At 37.2% G+C, this 21,980-nt stretch overlaps 1 protein-coding gene across 6 annotated transcripts; it reads right to left on the bottom strand.

Moving 5' to 3' along the window:
* Positions 1 to 978: 978 nt before the first annotated feature.
* Positions 979 to 16,820, bottom strand: LOC143655850 (uncharacterized). 6 transcript variants are annotated; one of them, XM_077127341.1, is made up of 6 exons: positions 16,382 to 16,820; positions 14,252 to 14,331; positions 9,431 to 9,612; positions 5,298 to 5,621; positions 2,973 to 3,133; positions 979 to 1,248 (listed from the first exon to the last, which is right to left on the bottom strand). In XM_077127341.1, the coding sequence occupies exons 1-3, from the start codon at positions 16,770 to 16,772 to the stop codon at positions 9,526 to 9,528; spliced, it is 558 nt and encodes a 185-aa protein (XP_076983456.1). In that variant the 5' UTR covers positions 16,773 to 16,820; the 3' UTR covers positions 979 to 1,248; positions 2,973 to 3,133; positions 5,298 to 5,621; positions 9,431 to 9,525. The 6 variants fall into 6 exon arrangements, with proteins under 6 accessions (XP_076983456.1, XP_076983457.1, XP_076983459.1 ...); XM_077127342.1 differs by having other exon boundaries at positions 5,298 to 5,595; XM_077127344.1 differs by having other exon boundaries at positions 5,298 to 5,515.
* Between the last annotated feature and the right edge of the window lie 5,160 nt (positions 16,821 to 21,980).

The following is a 21,980-nucleotide window of genomic DNA, read 5'->3' as shown; positions in this document are numbered from 1 at the left end:
TTTCTGTTTTTTTTTTTTTAATAGCCATTCTAGTGGGTGTGAGATGATATCTCATTGTGGTTTTGTTTTGCAGTTCCCTAACAGCCAATGAGGTTGAGCATTGTTTCTTGTGCCTTTTAGCCATTTGTTTCCTCTTCTGAAAATTGTCTGTTCATGACTTTTGACCTTTTTTTTTTCAATTCTGTTGTTTGTCTTTATGCTGTTGAGCTGTAGAATCTCTTTATATATTCTGGACACTAAACCCTTATCTGATATGTGGTTTCCAAATATTGTCTCTAATGGTTTAGACTGCCTTTTTCTTTCCTGACAAAGATCTTTGATGCATAAAACTGTTACATTTTTAGGAGATCCCATTTATCTATTTCTTTTTTCATGGCCTGTGCTTTGGGTGTAAGGTGTAGGAAACTACCTCCTATTACAAGATGTATAAGATATTTCCCTACATGTTCTTCTGAAAGTTTTATTATCTTAACTTGAATATTGAGGTGTTTGTTCCATTGTGAGTTAATTTTTGTGTAGGATATGAGATATGGATTCATGATTTAACCAGTAGCCAATAATGTCTTAGAAGGAGCAAGAATGGATTTTGCAAATGGATCACTGGGCATTATGGGGAGAAGTGACAAACTTCAACTTCTTGGTTGCCAGACTTTTGTATTCTGGCTATGGAAGTACAGCTTCCTTTTATGACTGCTGATTAAATATATATACACACTTACACATGGCAGAGGACAAAACCCAGAATTTGCAGTGCATCACCCCCAAGCTAATGTCACTGTTACCTGAGTGTTTCTTGACAGCCCCCTCCTTCCATCCCCTCCATGAGATATTTTGCAATGTCAGGAGAAATTTTTTTCACACCTGGAGGCACTGCTATTGTCATCTAGTGGATAAAGGCAAAGGATACTGTCAAACATACTACAGTGAACAGGACAGTTCCACACAGCAGAGCATTACCCAGTCCAAATGTCAACAGTGTTGAGGTTGAGAAACATTAGTTATCTTTTTTAATACTAATTTAATTGAGATATATTTACCCACTGCTATATAATCCAAGGTATATATTCAAAAACTCCCAGTATTATCACACAGTTGTGCAATCATTACCACAATTTTACAAAGTTTTCATTAATCCAGAAAGATAAATAAAAAGTAAACATAAAAATAAAGTCTAGGAGTGGACCATGGTGGCTCGCAGGTAGAGTTCTTGCCTGCCATGCCAGGAGACCTGGGTTCGATTCCTGGTGACTGCCCATGAAAAAAAAAGAAAAAAGAAAAAGTAAGTCTACAACACCACATACCTTTTACATCGCCCTATTGTTGACCCCTAGTATTGATGTGGTACATTTGTTACTGTTGCTGAAAGGATATTAAGATATTACTGTTAACTATAGTCTGTAGTTTGCAATAGGTATGCTTTTCCAATTATTCTACCACTCTAGCATTAACTCTTCATAAAAGTGTCATATATTAGTTCTTGTTCATAATAGAACTTATTTATATTTTTAGTGTTAATCATAGAAATTATCCACCACAAAATTCATTGTGTTATACATTCCCATGTTTTACCCTCTAACTTTCCTCCTGATGATATACATGACTCTTGATGACCCATTACAATCACATTCAGAGAGAGTTCAGCACTTTTACTAATTGTCCAAATAACATGCTGCTGTCACCTGTATCCAATTTCAAACATTTAAGTTCAACCTAGTTTAAAATTTCTGGACTTATTATGCAACTGCTTCCTATTCTCTTGTCTCATTCTCTTTCTTAGTAACCCATATTCTGTATTTTAAGACTATGAGTTTATACATTTTAATTTGTTCATTTTACTGAAATTATACAATATTTGTCCTTTTTGTGTGGCTTATTTCACTCAGTACTATGTCCTCAAGTTTCAGCAATATTTTTGGGTGCTTCAGCAATTCAGTGCCTTCTTAGCACTGAGTGGTATTCCATTTTATGTGTATACCAAATTTTGTTTATCCATTCATTGGTTGATGGACACTTATGTTTCCACTTTTGGGCAATTATGAATAATACCATTATGAACGTTTGTGTACAAGTGTCTCTTTGCCTCCCTGATTTCAGATCTTCTAGGTATATGATGAGCAGCGGGATTGCCAGGTCATAAGGCGACTCTACATTTAGTTTTCTGAAGACCTTGGTTAACTTTTACTAGTACGTTAAAAAGCATTCTATCAAGTAGACTGCTTCCCAGGGATGCAGTATAAGGCAGGCCCAGTGAATGTTGTGACTATGCACTCATTGTTTTACATTCTTTGTCTGGAACCCATATTAGTAAATCAAGTATTCTATAATCATGAGGCTATTGACACAGGTAGTGGCTCTGCAGGAATAGGAACCAAACTCTAACCAGGAAAAACCATCTCAGAAGGGTCAAATCTTTGTACCCTTCTGAATGAAAGGATCTTTCTTAAAATCCAATTTTATTGAGAAATATTCACACACACTAAATAATCCATCCAAAGTATACAATCAATGGCTCACAGTATTATCATATAGTTACACATTCATCACTGTAATCAATTTTAGAATCTTTTAATTTCTCTAAGAAATAAATAAAAGTAAAAAGAACACCCAAAACATCCCTTATTCCATATCCCTCTATGATTTATTTGTCTTTATTTTATTACTCGTATGCCCATATACTAGATAAGCAAGTGTTAATCACAAGGATTTCACAATCACATGGTCACATGATAAAAGCTATATAGTTATACAATCATTATCAAGTATTCCAGCTTTCATGTAATTACGTTCTTTTAATAAACTGACTATACAGTTTAAATTAGATAGTACACTACAGATAATACAAATTTTCTATACAATCAACATCTCTTCATTTGGTTCCACACAGAAGTTAACATTGTAAACTACAGTCAATAGCATACATTACCCTTTATTCTGATTTACCTTAGTCCTAACCTGGTCAGTTTCATACATACCTCTAATTGAAGTCAGATCTCTTTTTCAGCTTCTTTAACAATTGCTGTATGGAATAATGCTGACTTTCAAAGCTGCAGAACTTTAACTCTTGAGTCTCAGGTGTCACCCTGATAACCAAAGTTCCAGGGAGCAATTGGGTTATGCACAGAGAACTCAGCATCTGTGAATTTGGAAATAATCATTAAAATGCAGGAATAAATGTAACTACTGTGAGAGCAATCCAGGAAACTTTAGAGTAGGTCTTCACCTGATAGTGTATGCAATCTTATTAAATTCTCAGAGTTAAAATTTTCAGCACTTTTTATCTACCACTGTTGATGATGTGGATGAAATTCTCACTTGTTTCTACTTTATTCCTGTGTTGTCATTTTCCAGGCATTTGTTCAGGTGTTTAATTTATATTTCTTGAGTGAAGAGGAATAAGGACAACAACAGCTTTTTCTAGAACTCATAGAAATCCTGCCTTTCAATCCCAGAAAATATTCTCAACCCAGGTTTTCTATGAAAGGAAATCCAATTGCTGCTGTCCCTCACATTGTGGAGTCAGTGCCTTCTGGAAGGCTATTAATGAAAATGTGTAAACTGCATGTTATATTTATTCCTTTTCGTTATATTTTGTATATTTAGGTTTGAAAAAAAGCAGCCACAGAACAAAATAAAACTCAAAAGGAAAGCAACTATATTAATTAAAATGTTTTATTAAGGAATTTAAGAACTTTATGAAAGCAGTTAAGTAAGTCACACAATGCTAATGCTAAACCCAATACTGAAGCATACAATGGCCTGGTTTTCACCAAAGCATGCGATGTCCTGAGTAATGCTGGTTCTTTATATTTAGCTTTTTCTTGACTAAATTCTAGGTAACTAATTAACTCTGAATTCCTAATCCTTATCTCATGATTTCTCTGGAAAAAAATACTTCCTAAGCAGTTTAGTTAGTTAGATTGTTGTTCCTTAGATATCCTTAAAGACCACTATTTTTCCTTGGAGCTACTAAGATGAAAACGTTCTAGCAAGGTGGAATTCTTTCAAACATGAGTCTTCTTTTTAGTCAGTATTTCCTAGTGGAGAATTATTGACTTACAGAGTGAATCACCAAAGCAAACTACGATCTCTACTACATGAGTATAAGCTGCTATATATTTCAAAATGAAAAGCAGACTTCAGCAGAGTGAATTGTGACTGTTTAGTCAATTCATAAAAAGCTTACTTAGGATTTTTGTCCTGAACAATTCTTTGATTTTTTTTCAGCTGAGGTTGTGTTGTCTGGTCTGGATACAGGAAGCTATGATAGTAGTGAAACTTGTCATTCCCAAATAATTGTGGAAATGAAAATAAAGTGCCTTCAAATTGAGAATACTTAAATTGCACTTATGTACAGATACTTAGTGTAAAAATATAGATATAAGTGAAGAGAAGTGAAGAATAAGAATATTAATGGCAATGCAAGATGTAATTAATACTAATATTTCAAAAATAACCATATCTGTGGGATGTTCACAAATTATTCTGCTGAATTCTTTTTTGAAAAAATATTCATTCATTTGCACAGGTCTTAGTGGTTATCTAATTCCTTTATAACTTGTTTGGCTGATTTTTAAAATTTATTTTATTTTTTGTCCTTCATACACTGACTTATGTCCTAGTTCCTCTTGTCCTGTTCTCAGCTACCACACTTAGTTGTCTTCTCTGACAGTGGGGCCCTAATCATGGTATATCAAATCAATATTAATACCACATTGTCTGGGCCTATTGTTAAAGAATTTCTAGGAGATACTATCTGTATAATGTCATTGTTCAATGAAGATCCTATAAGTACAACAAATAAGTAGTGCACACATTATGCATGGTCTTGTCATTAAAGGAAAAGTTATTTTACATCAGACCAAAGCATATTAAATTAGTGAAACTGAAAACAAGATATAGGTAGAGGAGATAAAATATCAGCAGATTAAGAGGTTTGTCATGTTTTCTCTCTTGAAGAACCAAAATAAATCTTCCCATCGATGTTAATTCCATGAGCAATTTATCAGTTACACATTTTGCCATGAAATCCTCAGTCCTCTTTGTAAACATTACTGTTCCAGTTTGCTAGCTGCTGGAATGTACCAGAAACTCAATGGCTTTTAAAAAAGGGAATTTAATAAGTTGCAAGTTAACATTTTTTAGGCCGGCAAAGTGTCCCAATTAAAGCAAGTCTATAGAAATGTCCAATCAAAGGTATCCAGGGAAAGATACCTTAATTCAAGAAGGCTGATGAAGTTCAGGGTTTCCCTCACAAGTGGAAAGGCCCATAGTGAACACTGTCAGGGTTTCTCTCTCACCTGGAAGGCATGTGGTGAACATGGTGTCATCTGCTAGCTTTCTCTCCTGGCTTCCTGCTTCATGAAGCTCCCTGGGAGGCATTTTCCTTCTTCATCTCCAAAAGTTGCTGGCTGGTGGACTCTCTGCTTTTGGTGCTATGCCGTAATGCTCTCTCAGAATGTCTCTCTTTCTCCAAAATGTTTCCTCTTTTATATGATTCCAGTAGACTAAGACCCATCTAGAATGTGTAGAGACACGTCTCCACCAAATCTAGCTTAACAACCACTCTTGATTGAGTCATATTTCCAGGGAGATGATCTAATTAAAGTTTCCAACATACAATACTGAATAGGGATTAGAAAAAAACAGCTGTCTTCACAAAATGGGATTAGGATTAAAACATGGTTTTTCTAGGGTACATATATCTTTTCAAACTGGCACAATTACTCAGTAATATTTTAAAAGGATAAGGAAACTAGATGAAAATATTTCCCAACACGAAGGAAAAAATGTAGAATATATTCAAGGTTCACTACATGCATTTTCTTTTAATCATATATAGACATTGTCAGAATAAGAAGAAAGCACTTGTCAGTAAATCCATTTATGCAGAAGATCCAGCACTTGTTGCAATATGATATGCTAACATACCGCTCCATAAGATGAGAGGCATGTGCAGGACTATTGGGTGACCAAGTTTATACCCTGCCATGAGTTGCAAAGAGTAAATCTTAAAATGTATTTTCTCTCCAACTTCAAAGCTCGTATTTATGGTCAAGATGAAAACATTGTATATATTTATTTCCTTGCATCATGGCCTTTAGATATTTGGAACCCTCTCCCCTATAGTTTAGAAAGTATTTATTCAGCAGATGAGATCTTTTTTTGGATTTTAGTTATTTACAATGACATCCCAAGCCTTGCCATTTCTTGAGGAGAAGTGCACTTGCAGAACTGGATTTTTGCTTTTTCTTGTGCTTCTAGCAATCTGACATTGCCAAAGGTTTCTGGGGAATAATTAAACTAGTAATAGAACTTGTTCTAATTGTTACAATAGGAGGATCTACCATTTCATTTTGGAAATTAATACATTTTGTCCATCAATATTAGTTCTCATTTTTGTTGTTTGGAGAGATGTCATTTGCACTATTTGAATGACACTAAACATTAGCATTTTAAGCACCACAGTTGTGTAGGGTTATTCAACAAACATTTACTGAGTGCTGAAGGACCCTGGGGACAGGGTGGTAAAGAAAACAAACAAAGTGCTACCTAAAGCATTTCAGTTTAATTGGTGGGCAATAGCAGTAAAAAGCAAAGTGAAAGAAGTGTGGGGTTTTTTTGGAGGAAAATGAAGCATGGAATTGAATGGGGCATTGAATTTGAGGTTAACCCCTATATATATTTTTTTGTATTTTGCATGGGCAGGCACCTGGAATCAAACCTGGGTCTCTGGCATGGCAAACAAGAGCTCTGCCTGCTGAGCCACCATGGCCCACCCTAAGCCCTGCCATTTTAAATGAGGTTTTAAGGAATGCTTAACAGAAATGTTAATATTCGAGCAAAGACTTGAAAAAGTGAAAGAACAAACTGTGAGGGTTCTGCGAGAATATTATTTCTGGCAGAAAGAACAGCTAATGCTAGGAACAGTATGCTTGATGTGCTGGGTGGAGTAAGGAGGTTTGTTGCTGGATATGGGTAAACTGGGGTGATAGACACAGTTCTATTATCTCCGGGGCCTAGTATCTCCACTTATTCTTTGCATAATTCTGAACTTCATTGTAGTCTTCCTGCAAATTTTGGAGTCGAGAAATTTTCCAGATTGTAATCTTAATCGGTTCACCCATGTAATCTGTTAGAATTTATTCTGCATCCTCACAAAGCATCCTCCAAAATAGTTTTGATATTTCTGATTATAACCATATTGACTCTCTGCTCTATTTTTAATTCCTGAGTTTCAGTGGTACACTGGAATGCTCGGTTTCATAGAGATGCTTTATTTTTAAATTCCTGAGATATCTAAAAATTTCCTGTTTCTAATTAAAGGAGGTATCATAGTAGGAAAAAAGAAAATAATTCTTCTAAAGTGTTTTTCTCATGACTCTGCATTAGGCAGTGCTGTATTCTGTCCTTCTAACATGGATGCCTATTCACTGCTTGTGGTACAATAATCTTTTTGTCACTCGTAACTCCTATTCTTGGTTTAAATAATGTTTTACTAGTACATATTCTGCCTTCAGTATTTTTTTGACTCTAGAGTTTTCATTCTTAGGAAATTACAGTTGAGAGGGATTAGAGAAGATTTGTTTGTTTTTGAAGCCATGTGAAGGTTTATTAAACTTTTAAGTTACTTTTCATCATTGAAAATTTTCTGGAGACCAGAATAACAAAAGCTTCACAACATACATGATGATGGATCTCTTTTCAAGTTGCATGAGATTTAAATGTGGCGAGTGAGATCTAATTAGCCCCAGCCCTTAATTTCATCTTATTATACTTGATAACTTTGAAAAGTTAAAAATAGGGGTGATGCAATGGTGGCTCGGTGGCAGAATTCTTGCCTGCCATGCTGTAGACCTAGGTTCGATTCCCAGAGCCTGTCCATGCCAAAAAAAAAAAAAGTTAAAAACAGGTAAACCTAAATTCCCAATAAAATACAAAGAAAAATATCTGTATGCACAATAAAATAGATTTTTAACACAAAATAAGGGCATAATATACTCTGTGGCATGACATTTTATTGTATTTCTTGGCTGTAGTTCTTTGATTCAGAAATTGGAGTCTGTTTTTTCATTAAATTGTGATTCTCTTCTCTTTCTCAGATTAGGGATTTTAAAAAGGTTTAATTTATACTTGTCAAATTAAATTTTTATTTACACATAATTTAAGTGTTTATAAAGTATTCAATATTGTAGCATGCAATGTTTAGGACTGAAAATAAAATGATACTTTAACATAACCTTTTGTTCTGTAAAAATATTCTACGTATGTGTATACCATCAAACAATCTTTCTTTGACGGGGGTATTTCCTACACATGTTAACTAAACAAATTGTCAACAAATACACATCTATATTTCTCATGTTATGATAACTGGGTGCCACCTAGTGTTTAATTTCTGTAACTACTAACCTGATAAATTCATAATTGCTTTTGAAACAACCCAGGTTCTAAAAACTGCATTTTGGAAATGCTTTTTTGCTGATGTTTATGGTAGCAGCACAAGACCATAAAGAGAATATATGTGAGATAAAAATTAGTAGCAAAATAGCCACATTATACTTAAGTATGAAAAACAGATGTCCTCATTTAGACTTCAAATGCAGATTTCTGCCCCCTTTAATTGTATCAAAATTTCAAGAGAACATCTGTAACTGGAATATACAGAGAGATTCTGTGCATTCAACAGACTTTTCAAAATGAGGGTTTAATAATAATCCACAATGAGTGTAGGGCAAATGTAGGAAAGGCAGCAATGTATTTTTTCTTCTCTTTCAAACAGATGTTGTGAATCTTTCACCCATAAGCTCCACTACATCAAAAGAACAAATGGGGCTTAGCATTTCACTTAAGATAATTCAGCATTATTAGTTTTTGAAGAAATACAAATATTTTAAAACAAATGTCTGCTTTAACAAATTGCACTCATGTTAATGAAATTTTAATCTTCTTTAAGGGTCATGATCAAAATCCAAAATGTGGAACAATCCTCAGAAGAACTGGAATGTAAAATGTTGAGTTCAATTTAGTTATCATCAATGTCTTCATCATCATCTCCAATGACATCAGACTGGATTTCGTCATCACCAGGACCAAAAGTATCTGTTGTATTGACTTTAGCATGTTCTGGAAGCTCATGCCTTCAGACTTCCAGCTTCACCTGCACTGTAGTTTAAAATGACATCAGTTTTGTTATCCTGAGTCTCGTAAACCAACCAGTATAATGTCTGTGACATGTATCCAAACCTTTTTTCTCAGTCTCCCTCTGATGTGACATAACCTCCTTACACTATCAAAACAAATTGCCTCTAACCATCATTTCCCAATATTTTGAATACCTGAGCATACTCTTGTCCATCCTCTTTGCACACCAGCTCTCTCTTTTCAGATTCGTTCTCATTCTTACCTCTACGTCTATTTTTACCTCCCTTACCTTTATTCTTAGGCAAGGTGGTGACTGCGGACTCCGATTCCTTCCCAGGTGGGCGGCAATGACTCCTCCCAGAGAGACAAAGGGTGACGAGAGCGTCATGGGACCAGGCAGATGCTAGAGCTGGGTCGCCAGTGCCGGTGAGCCAAGCTGTTTCGAGAAGCGAGACGTGCTTGCAACCACACCTGGCGGTGGCAAAACAAGTGAATAAATGCATTGCAGGTCACTTTTTTGGATTCTTTCCTTCGCTCCATAGTGTCGATCCCAAGAATAATCTCTACTCAACCGCCTACATGCTAGTTTCTATTTTAAAGTCTGCTTCCTGGGGAACCATAGAGACCCGACCTGCGGGACAGACGAACTTGGACCTGAGGGAGGGAGTGAGAACAAATGGGACAAAAGACACAGAGAATGGAGACAAGACAGGATTCTGATCAAGTCTCCATTTATTGAGGGCAAATCCAGGGTATTTATCTAGCAGGACAGGGGAAGTGCCTTGTATCAGGCGTTAGCATGTGATGGGCATTGTACTGCAACTAGGCCAATCTGCAGGAACTAAGATAGCAAAGGCAGATCAGCCGAGGTTAGTCAGCAGATTTATGAGCAGAGCAGAGCAGACATGAGAAGATAGAAACTTTACTTGAGATAAAAACTTGACCCAAGATAAAAACTTAACTTGAGTTAGTATCCAAGATGGTGTTAGACCACAAGGTGGTCAGTAGATGGCATCAGACACCAGAATGGCCAGCACACTGCCGGTGCCATAAGCAGCTTCCCACAGGTCCCCCTTTTTCATTATTTTTAGAAGATGGAGACTGCGACAATGGCCTATCCCAAGGGGACTGTGCCTGTCTTAGGTCAGGACACCACAAAGTAGGCAATCTGCAACCTTACCCGTCATGGAGGTTCAAGGCAGCATGTGGCCAGACCTCTGTCTTAGGTGGTGGATTTCTCAGACTAAGGTGTCCAGTTGCCCATCATTGGCTACCCAGTCCTGCACTTTGGGATGTGCAGATGAAGTGTTTTTTATAGGTATTCATTACCATCGCAACTTTGCCGTGGCCAGTCTAAGATAATGGACCTGAAAGGGCTGCATTTTTATGGCATTTTAGTTATTGTTTCAAGAAGGCCATCACTTTATTGAAGAGGATAGGTCCTAGCAAAATTAGTATTAGTAAGCCAAGCAAAGGTTCTAGAAGTGGGAGAAAATAAGGCAATAGTCTGTTAAGCCCACTCCACAGAGGAGTCTCAGCCAGTTTTCTTCTTCTTTTCATCAGATCTTCCTGCAATTTTTAAATTTTATTTCTGATGATGCCAGATTTGTTGGCATAGAAGCAGCAGCATTCCTGTAAAGCCAAGCATATTCCCCCATGCTCTGCGGTTAATAAATCTAATCCCCTTTGGTTTTGAAGGACTACCTCGGCAAGGGAGTCTAATTGATCTTGAATATCATGAATAGTGCCTGATAAAGCTTGCACATCCTCAGTTAACTGTTTAGATAATTCAGTATACTGAGTGATAGAGACCCCTAAACCAGCAGACCCAGTACCTAAAGCTCCAAGAATACCTATCATAGCTAGGAGGGGAATCATCTGCATGGCCCTTTTGTGGCGGCCAGCAATAAGGTCTAGCCTGGGGATAGGCACTGGCTCCTCCCTGTCAATGACATCAATGTTAGGAAGGAGTATACCTAAGACACATAATCCAGTCCAGTTTTGTGGGAGTGTAGAATAATCAAGGCTACTGCCGCATATGAATGCAGTGTCATTAGTGGGACAGAGGGGATCAGAGATATGGATTGTCTCCTGACAACTGATAGAGAGTACGCTGAGATCTATCTTATTACTATCATTAGGAGATGGTGAGGAGAAACAAAGAGTGCTGTTCTTGAACTTAGGCAGTACTCGAAAAGGTATGGAGATACTGCAAGAGCTAGAGGGGTTGCCATAGGTATTATTGCATGGTGACAAGGCAAGGGGCAGGGGGCCTCCAATCCATAGGCAAAGCCAGCAATCAGAAGCCAAATCTGCCTTGGAGCTATTATGTAACTTCCAAGTGGCAGTTAAAATATCAAAAAGTTTGAGGGTCTAGATTTATGTCTTGGTTTTTTACTTTAGCTAACGGGTGATAATGGAGTTGAGGATACAAGTGATCAATCATTATTTGTAATTTCTTCTTGACTACAAACTCTTTGGCCTGATCTTGTGGATCTTCTCCGTCTGACATGTGTATTGGAGGTGTAGGTGACCAGCACACCTCCTTCCCTATTCTGGCACTGCTGCCACCGCAGTTACTTAGTTGAAGGTTAGAGGTATCTAAGCCTTCAGGTGACTTAAACATTAAATCCGTGCGAGCCAATTCTGTAAAATAGTAAGTTTTGTTATTACTTTTTTCTATGCACTGCGAATATGCTGTATAGCATTGAGCATTAATAGAGGAATATATTGTGGTACAATTACATTTTGGTAATACCCCATTAATGGGGAATTCTAGGTCAGGAGGCTTTAAACAAACCCATCTTTGATAATTCCCTGCCTCAGAGGGGTGACCAGCTAATAGGTAGGCTACCTTCTCACCATAATTTCGCTGCAACATGTACGTTCCCACCAAAGGTGTGGCTTCAACTTCCTCATAGCAGTTGCAAGCACCAGCATAGATTTTGTTTACCAGCTTTTTGATAACCTGTGGGTCATCCCAGCCACCATAAGAGCCTTTCAGGAGTAAACCTAAGATGATAAGTATGCAGGGTATTATTCCTAATGAAGCCATCTTTGATTACAGTGCTATTGGCCCACTCTTAGAAAGGAAGACAAGCTAACGTAGTAATGCACCCTACTGCATATAAATATGCTACAGCGATCAAAATTCTGTCTAATGGATTCCAATCCTTAGGGGCAACTGTCGCTAGTCCAGCTGCAAACAGCAGGGCTAGGAAACCAATCAGCAGCAAGAGCCAGCAATTCATGTGATAATATTAGAACAGGATCTGTTCCATGCCACGCATTATCTAATGGGTCTTTCCAGAGGACCGTGGCAAACTGTGTTTTCGATTCTGTGTGCCAGAATCATCCTGCAGCAGAACGTCCATCCTGATCCAAGGTTAAAAAATTTAAAATTAAAAGTGAATGTGAAAGTAAATTTCTGGGTGACCTTTTAGTGGGGTACCACTCCCCCTTTTTAATTTTTTCAATGGTGTTTTTTAAAGATAAATTTTCTCGTTCTACTATTCCGTGTCCTTGTGGATTATATGGTATGCCTGTGGTGTGTCTAATTTGTAGTTGTTGACAGAATTTTTGAAACATTTGACCTGTGTACCCGGGACCATCATCAGTTTTTATATGCTGAGGGATTCCTAGCGCAGCCATGGCTGCCAACATGTGTGCAATAATTTGTTTTCCTTCTTCACCGGTCTGGGGCATAGCAAATATAAATCCACTAAAAGTATCTATACTAACATGCACATATTTAAGATTGCCAAATTTTGGGATGTGCGTTGCATCCATTTGCCATAACGCATTGGACACTAAACCTTGGGGGTTAACCCCTAAATGTGGTGTAGGCAGATGTGTGATGCAGCCTGGACAGTTTAACTATTTGGCGAGCTTGTTCTCTGGTGATGTGAAACATTAGCCATTAGGTGTGAGCATTAAGATGATGCAGCTTATGAGCTTTGATAGCTTTTGTGACTAAGTCAGGTAATTTATTGCTAAGGATAATGTTTGCGCAGCACGTAATACATGTGGCTTGATCAGCTAATTGATTCTCTAAGGACAGTGGTCCAGGGAGATTAGTATGAGCTCTTAGGTGACCAATAAAGAATTGTTGGGTTCTGTTTTGAATGAGAGATTGTAGCTGAATAAACAGACAAGATGCTTGAGAAGCATTTTTAATTTGAGCTGCAGTTTCTTATAATGGCACAGATTGAACAATATAAGCACTATCTGTGTAAAGATGAAAAGATCTGTTTGGATAAGCTGAAAACACTGCTATGACTGCTTGTAGTTCTGTTAGTTGAGCAGAATTGCAGTGTGTTTGGAATTGAATAATTGTATTATTAACAACATAAGTGGCGATCCCTGATGAGGACCCATCAGTAAAGATTAAGAGGGCATTCCTAATTGGCTGCAAGGATGTTTTAAGTGGAAATATAAAGTCATGAGTGCTAAGAAACTGCAAAAGTTTATTATTAGGGTAATGATTGTGTATTTGGCCTGAATAGGAAGCACAAGCAACAGGAACACACAACCGTAGGTGTATAAGCTGTCCAATAAATTACTAGAACTAATGGTTGAGTGTAATCTATGAAAGTAACAAATTGTAATTGGATAGTTTGTTCTACTTTATTAATTGCTTCATGTCCTTTGGGGTAATGGTTCTAGGGGAATTAAGGTTAGAATCTCCCTGAAGGAGGTCAAATAATGGCTTAAGATCCCCAATAGTCAACTTTAAGTAAGGCCGGAGCCAGTTAATGTCTTTTAAAAGTTTTTGGAAGTCATTTAATACTGATAATATGTCCAATCTTAATTCCATTTTTTGGTTGGTGATTTTATTCCCATTTAAGTGAAACCCTAGATATATGTATGGGTCAGTTTAAAAATGGAAGAGTTAAATTTGACACAATTTTTTTTCTTTTTTAAGTAGGTTTGGAAGTCTTGAATTTATTGGACTTGGGAATCCTAAACTAGTATTTAGCTATTTTGGTGAAGTTGGATTGGCCCATGTTAGGGCTAGTGGCAAAGGTGGGTTAGGAATATAAACTCAATAAGATAATTATGTCCCTGTCCTTCAGCAATTAAAGTTATATGTTTTTATAATATACATTACCCATTTAGTTATTATTTTCATCCGGGTCAACATGTCTGGGTTTATTTTCTTCGAGGGAATCCAAATTGAGGTTCCATCACCTGTAATGATAAGAGCAAATACCCTACCCACACCTTTATCATGCCTGGTTTTCATAGATCATTTTTAATTTTTTTCTCATAGCCTTTGCTAATTGATATTTTGGTGTATTTATTTTTATAATATTATTTTGCTGATCTTCCCCTTTTTGTTTTATGAGCATAGACTTTTATGAGCAGACTGGCAGGACCAGACTGCTCTCCATAGGAAAAATATATTTGTTAAAGGACTTTACCCTTTCTTTGCCCAGAAATGGGGGGTGTTTTTAGAGGGGTGAGGTACTTTTCCATGCAGGAATCCAGCTCCAGGTTGGCTCAGTTTTGCAACATATAAATAGGAATGTTTAAAGTGACAAGTAGCAAAATTGAAAACAGAGTGTTAACAGTGATATGCATTCATAGTAAATGATTAGATTTTGTAAAATGAATTTATTGGATTGATTGAAAAGGAATGTAGGGATGAGGATTTTTTATAATTGGTTGTGTGTTTTGCTAATTTTTAATTTATTACATACAGTTTTTATGATGTTTTTCTACAATAGTGGCTCAATTCCAATTTGCTTTCATGACCGGGCCCAGTTCGAGCTTTCTGGGACCTAGATATCTTTATGAAAGTACATCTCCTTCCGGGAGGATAGCGAGTCCTCAAAGCTAGAGTGCACATTGTAATTGTTTCTTTTCAAGGTCATGTGATAGCAACATGAGCTGCATGTAATGGCAACATTAGGTGACTAGAACAGACTCCACAAGTATATTTTTTCTTGCATTTAGCTTTCAAATTGGATATGTTTCTGATTTAAGTTAAGGCTATTTTGAGATAAATACATTTTATATCTATGTATTTTATATAAACACTGGATAAAGCAATAAAATAACACAGACTTTTTGCCTTTTAAACTGATTATTTAGAAAAAAAAATCTTTATACCTTTTCATTAGAGCAGGCTAAGAGTCCAAGAAAACATCGTTATTCTAGACTTATTAGCTCTTCCTTGATTTTGATCATAATTTTCATTTTTATAAACCCTCAGCAATTATTATATTAGTTCAGGCTTTGTTCTACCTTTTTGTTTTCATTTTGTAGCAGTTATTCATTTTATCTTAAGATAAAACTATTCTTTTTTTCCTATTAATAAAAATATATCATTTATATTTTTATCCTTAAATCATTATTTTAAAGAAATATGCTACCACATATAATTACCATTAAAATTAAATTTATTAGAATAATGTTAAATACTTAAAATACTTTAGTGAATGCATATTTGAAACATTAATATACAGTCTTTAACAAGAATTTTCAATTTTAAAGTTCTGATAATATATTTCCTTTTCAAATATGAATAGGAGCTAAATTCATGGCTAGTTCCTGGATTGCTGTTTTTTGAGGATCTAAGTTAACAAAAGGAGATGGGGCTGCCATTCCCATTCTGAGTCACAGAATTTTATCTGTAACATTGGTATAAATTTTAGCAGAATAATTATTTAGATTAAACTAAGGTAACAACAGAACACTTTGAGTCAGAACCACAATCCTGAATTGCATACACCTTAGGGGACTAATTTGTTACAATTCCACAGGAATCATTAATGAGTACTGATTCTTGTTCTGCATAGATCTTATTGAACATTTTGTGACTCAGATGTATATGAATTTTTATATAAAGGCAGCTTATTAAGAACAAGCTCAGAAATTAGTCATTATGCTGAAGCCAATAATATTTTTGTGTGACATGCTTAAAAAGTTTCTTAAGTAGAGCATCAGAAGCCACCATATCCGTGGAGTGTAACAATTTATTAAGTAAATATAAATATTTCCATTGTATCAATGGTGAGTTGCCCATTATAAAACATAAATCTAAAAGCCCTCCCAAATTCCAGGAGGCATCTTATCTCTTGTGGGAACCAGGGACAAACTTCTTTAAAAATTTCAAACAATTGTAACAAATTTTTAACTTTAGCCTTTACTCCCTGTGTCTTTAAAACATCTTTTAGACCTTCTACAGAAGTTTTATGCTGACTAATTTCTTATCCCATAATTATTAATCACTTACCTAGGCACTGACTGCAGGGCAGGCTCCCCCGCAGTGTCCTCGTTTGTAGGCACTGACTGCAGGGCAGGTTCCCCGCAGTGTCCTCCTTTGTAGGCACTGACTGCAGGGCAGATTCCCCACAGTGTCCTCCTTTAAAAACTGGCAGGTTTTCTTCGTCAACGTTCTTCACTGGATCCCTCGTACTCAGGTCCCTGTTTGGGCGCCACTTGACCCGACCCGCGGGACAGACGAACCTGGACCTGAGGGAGGGAGTGAGAACAAATGGGACAAAAGACACAGAGAATAGAGACAAGACAGGATTCTGATCAAGTCTCCATTTATTGAGGGCAAATCCAGGGTATTTATCCAGCAGGACAGGGGAAGTGCCCTGTATCAGGCAGGTGATGGGCATTGTACTGTGGCTAGGCCAATCCGCAGGGACTAAGATGGCAAAGGCGGATCAGCCGAGGCTAGTCAGCAGATTTCTGAGCAGAGCAGAGCAGACATGAGAAAATAGAAACTTTACTTGAGATAAAAACTTGACCCAAGATAAAAACTTAACTTGAGTTAGTATCCAAGATGGTGTTAGACCACAAAGTGGTCAGTAGACGGCGTCAGACACCAGGATGGCCGGCGCACTGCCAGTGCCATAAGCAGCTTCCCACACCATAGTCCCGTTACGATATATCCCCGTAAATCTTCAAGCACATTCTTGCTTTTGATGAACAAATATAATCCAGGCTCATCTTGTACTTTCCATACTATCCAGCTGAAGTCAGTCATTTCCCTAAAGATCTGCCCCTTTTTAATGGAATACGGTAGGTGTGCTCATCACTTTTGTGCTATCCCTGCTTTTAGGCACTGCCTCTCGTGGCTATTGGGATATCACTGTCCACTCTCAGAGAAGATTTGTTTCTAAATTTTCCCTAATGTTGAGAACTGTAAGGTCATACTGATTTATTCCTTCTGCTTCAACACCACAAGGTTTGTTGTAGTTTTCATCCTTTCTGTATCTGTTACTCCCTTTTCTGACAGTGAGAAACCTGACTTCCATTATCCTTAATTTAGTAACACTGATAAATCCCCCTCTATGGAAGCAGCCTTCAATTTTAATCAGCATGTCTTCCTAGGCAGAGAGCCTCCTCATCCTGCTTGGGCACTGACATCCCACATCAGGCTGCTCTTATACCTGGACAATCCCCTAGCCTTTATTAGGTTCTAAAATTCCATGCCCATTTGCTCCTCTCCTCTACCTCTCAACACATCTGGGCTCTGATATTTCCCTCTAGATTTCCACAGGTTAATTCTCCACCACAGACACCCATCTTTTTATTCTAGATCTGATTATTTTATTAATGAATTATTAGAAAGGGAAGGAAACAAGAAGAGAAAGTAGAAGAGAAAAAATCTACTTCCTTTTGAACAGGAGTGAATATTGAGCATAGCTTGTCAAATTACTGCATCCAAGAATCTCATTCACCACTTTAAATTACAAAATTCTGGATTAATACTTGATCTCATAATGAGATGAGCTGTTCACGAAGAAGTTGAATATATTTCCCATATCTGAAAAATATGATTAGTCATGGTCATGCTAAAATGTTTCCAAAGAAGTTACAGGGAATATCTCCAAAGCACATGCTTTTTTTGTAATGTGACCTTGCCTTTTTCCCATCTATTTGTGGGACCCACATGCCCTCTGCTTTAATATGGGTTGGTCCTGACCATTATTGACCAGCAGTAGGTGATGGAAGTGAGGTTGAGTGACTTCTGAGGTTGGCCTTAAGAGATCTGGGCTTCCTCCATTGCCTGTTGGGTCATGCAGAGTAGGACATGTTGCTCCAGGTGACACCATCACCTGAGCATCCAGCCAGCAGCCAGCACTAACTCACACCCATTTAAGTGAACTTTCTTGGCTGTTTCAGGTGCAGTCAAAATTCCAGATGACCACATATGTTCCTGCACCTTGGGGAACAAAAGAACTTCCCAACTGATTTTGTATATTCACTGAAACGTGAGAAATAATAAATGGTTATGGTTATTTTAAATCACTATGTTTTAGGTGGTTAATAATGCAGTTATATATATTCAAAATATGCTGGGAACCTGAAACTTTGTAATGGGGATATCTGAAAAGACTTCGATGAAACCAAAAATCTTAACTATTAAGTCATTCAACCTCCCCCCCCTTTTTTTTCTACCTCCCTTTTTAGGGGATGAAATTTCACTGTCTGAAGATACTCTACTTCTTCTATCTTCTGATTTGAAGAACAGACTTCTCTCTCTTTGAGAACTGTTTTATTTCTCCTTGTTCTGAGTTTACCATATGGATGGGTCACTCTGTTTCTGTATTAGAACATTGTGTAATTCACCTCATATTACAAGTTCGATTTTTCTTTTATAAGTAGAGGGAATTTATATCTTAATTTCAGATGTTGCATCTCTGATTCATCCAAATCCCAGTTAATTCCATCATCATATCATCTGGAAAATAGGAGAAAATAAAGAAGTGCAGGCTAACATACTCTGACAGCATTTTCAGGCAAATATTTCATGTATATTCTCTTGGAAGGCCCAGAAAAAAGATATGTGTGTTTTGTAAAACAATTATAAATTATTGCCTATACTTTTAAAATATATTTGTCTATAATCTAATATATTTATAGATAAAGCAATAGGTTGGCAGTCCTCTTTTGCATCAATACTTGTGACAAAGTGTACGTTGAGTTAGGACAATTAAGGGCCTCCATCATTTGTTCATTTATACTTTTCAAAAACTATCTTAGGTATCCAAGGTTTTAAAATCTTGCTACAGCACTGACACAGGTGGTCCCTATAAAAGATCTTCCTTTGCTGTTACACAAAAAGAATTATTGTGTAACCATATCTGGCTACCATTGTCTTGAGGCTCAGCAGAGCAGTCATGGTGCATCACTAGCTTCACCCACGTGTTTTACTTTGAAAGATGAGCTCAAAAGTGAAAAGACCTCACTGAATCCATTTGTGTGGCTTTCACTGCAGCAGTGACTGCTCTGGTTTGCTGCATATCCAATACCTCAGATTGGCGGTGGATTTTAAATGCTAGACTCCATATTCAATGTTGGTAGCTGCTTTGAAGGGCTTCTGAAGATTCTTTTCCCTCATAGATGCTTATTTAAGTGGCTGTTGAATTCAGTAACAAATCCAAATATCCTGTATGCCTTCCCAATCACCCATGAAGGGAACAGAACCCTTATTCCTCAGAGATTCTGTGTTGGCTTAAAAACTGTTCTCCTGTACACAACTAAAGGTCATCTAGCAGGGCTTCTCATTGGAACAATCAAGTGGCTTTAAGACTTCAGTGTGTAAAAGAGTCACCTGGACGCTTATTAAGCATTGAAGTTCTCATGGCCCTCCCATATGTCTATCCTATGCCAGGCACTGGGCATGGAGATTTTTATATGCAAAATACATTATATTTTGCAAGTGATGGAACAAGTCACTTATCACAGAGGATAAGTGATGAAACAAAGTCTCAGAGAATATGAGATCAGATTTGATTGTATTTCAGCTTGGTGTTTTATTCTTTTTTAGTACAGTAAAATGGTTCTAGTGGATCTGATATGTAATCCGAGTACTGTTCTAATATTGAATTGCTATGCCTTTTCTTCGCTCCAGTGAACATTATAAGCATCACCATACGGACTTACTTCTTAAATTATCTTGTCACTTCAAGCCCTATACTTGATACATTTTACTCTAGAGCTGGCCTCTTGGTATAGCATGACTTCATTTAGAGGCATTAGAATTTTAGATTCTGGAGATAACATGATAAACTAAGCTCTGTCCTTAAAGAGCTCACAAACCACTTAGTAAGTCACTTTGATAGGACAAAATCCTGAGCAGTCTAGTTTGTCAAAAATACTACCTAGGGACAGAAATTTAGATCCAGTTCTTTATAGCAAAATGAATATGCTGTCAAACCATGCTGAAAGTGGTGTTTCTGAACTTTCCTTCTTCAGTTAGGTTCTGTATGATTCCCTTCACATCCACACTCTAGTCCCCAAAGTCTGTGCACATTAGTTTAGATTCACAAAGTGGCCGAGTTAGCCTCATCATGTAATGGAAACTGACTGAAGTCTTGAATATGAATTTAGCATATTCACTCTTCCCATGCTCCACAAACTGATATTGGAAGTACATTTTTCTCACAAGTTCTGCATGCATTTATCAGTTACAAGTTTAGGCTCTGCATGTTGTTGTTGTATTTTTTTTTATTATTCTTCAACTCTTCCAGTATTTTTCTCTCTTTTCTTTCCTTTCACTTCTATACTTCTCTGTATTCTCTTCTAACAATTGCCATGGCAACTGAGGCTCTGTGACATCTCCTGTGAGCTCATTGTCTGATTGCTGCTCACTGTGATTTAAGTAGGTAGCTGGCCTCAGCAGTAAAGCTCTGGGAATGGTCCAACTACATAAGCCTGAATATGCCAGGAGAGTGCTAAGCTCAGTCACTGTCAGGTCAGACAGTGTGAAGGAAAAAGAAGCAAACAGAAAAAAGTCCTTCTTTTGGATAATGAAACAGTTTACATAAACAATGGACTATAGTTAATAAGACAATTTTAATAGTATTCTTTCATCATTTGTAGTAAATGCATACACTAATGCAAGGTATTAATATTAGGGGGATGATATAAGAAGACCATATTCTCTGCATGATTTTTGTAAATAGCTTCTCTAATAAAAAAAATCAAGAGTTAGTAAAAAGAAAAATGAGTTAGCTAGCAGTACCTGGAGCAGATTAGTTGCTGATTAGGCTTCTGGATTTGGTCACTGGGCAGAAAATAACACTTGATAATAATTGGAATGAAAATGTCCATTTGGAGTGAACCATCTCCTTCAGATCACGTCTTTTCAGCTCAGAACAGGTTGGAAGCATCCCAGGCTGTGTGGTGGGTCAGGCTCCCTCTGTAAGCAGTGCAGTTCAGGACCCCAGGGTCCTGTCCCCTCACCCTGCCTTTTCGGGAGTAATGTGTAAGGCTCTGAAGTTATTCCTGTTTCCTCCTGTAATTTGGGAGGAGGAAGAGAAGAGGTTCACTCTACATACTGGCATTTAAAAGCAGGTCTTAGGTAAATCATTTACAGTCTTTGAGGTTGGCATACCTGACAGTTTGATTTTACCACTCTGCTCCTTACTTTACCTGCTCCCACATCATATGTTTGTACGTCACATAATTTTCCATGAGACTGAATTTAATACAATATTTCAGAATCCTTCTGAGAGTCTCACATCCACTTTTGATGCAGCTTCATATTTTAAGTTTTTCTCAAGTCAGAGTATTTTGGATAGAGGTGATATCTTGAAAAACTGAGTTAATTGCCTATGTAGAGTGCACCAGTTTGAAGCTATAGTGTACCACAGAAAAGCCATCACGTCCTTTAATCCTCATTCTATATTGCTGAGTGACATCTTTCTGATTGTTTCCATGGAGATGTGACCCATTCAATTGTGGGTGGTAACTTTTGCTTAGGTGGTTTCCATGGAGATGGGTCTCCACATATTCAAGGTGGGGTTGCTTGCTGGATCCCTTAAAAGAGGGAACTGTTTTGGAAAATGCTTTGGAACTGACAGAACCCACAC

Source organism: Tamandua tetradactyla, chromosome 14 (assembly GCF_023851605.1).
Source record: "Tamandua tetradactyla isolate mTamTet1 chromosome 14, mTamTet1.pri, whole genome shotgun sequence".
Lineage (NCBI taxonomy): Eukaryota > Metazoa > Chordata > Mammalia > Pilosa > Myrmecophagidae > Tamandua > Tamandua tetradactyla.
Note: the sequence above shows the minus strand (reverse complement) of the source record. Positions and strands in the feature narration are given on the sequence as shown.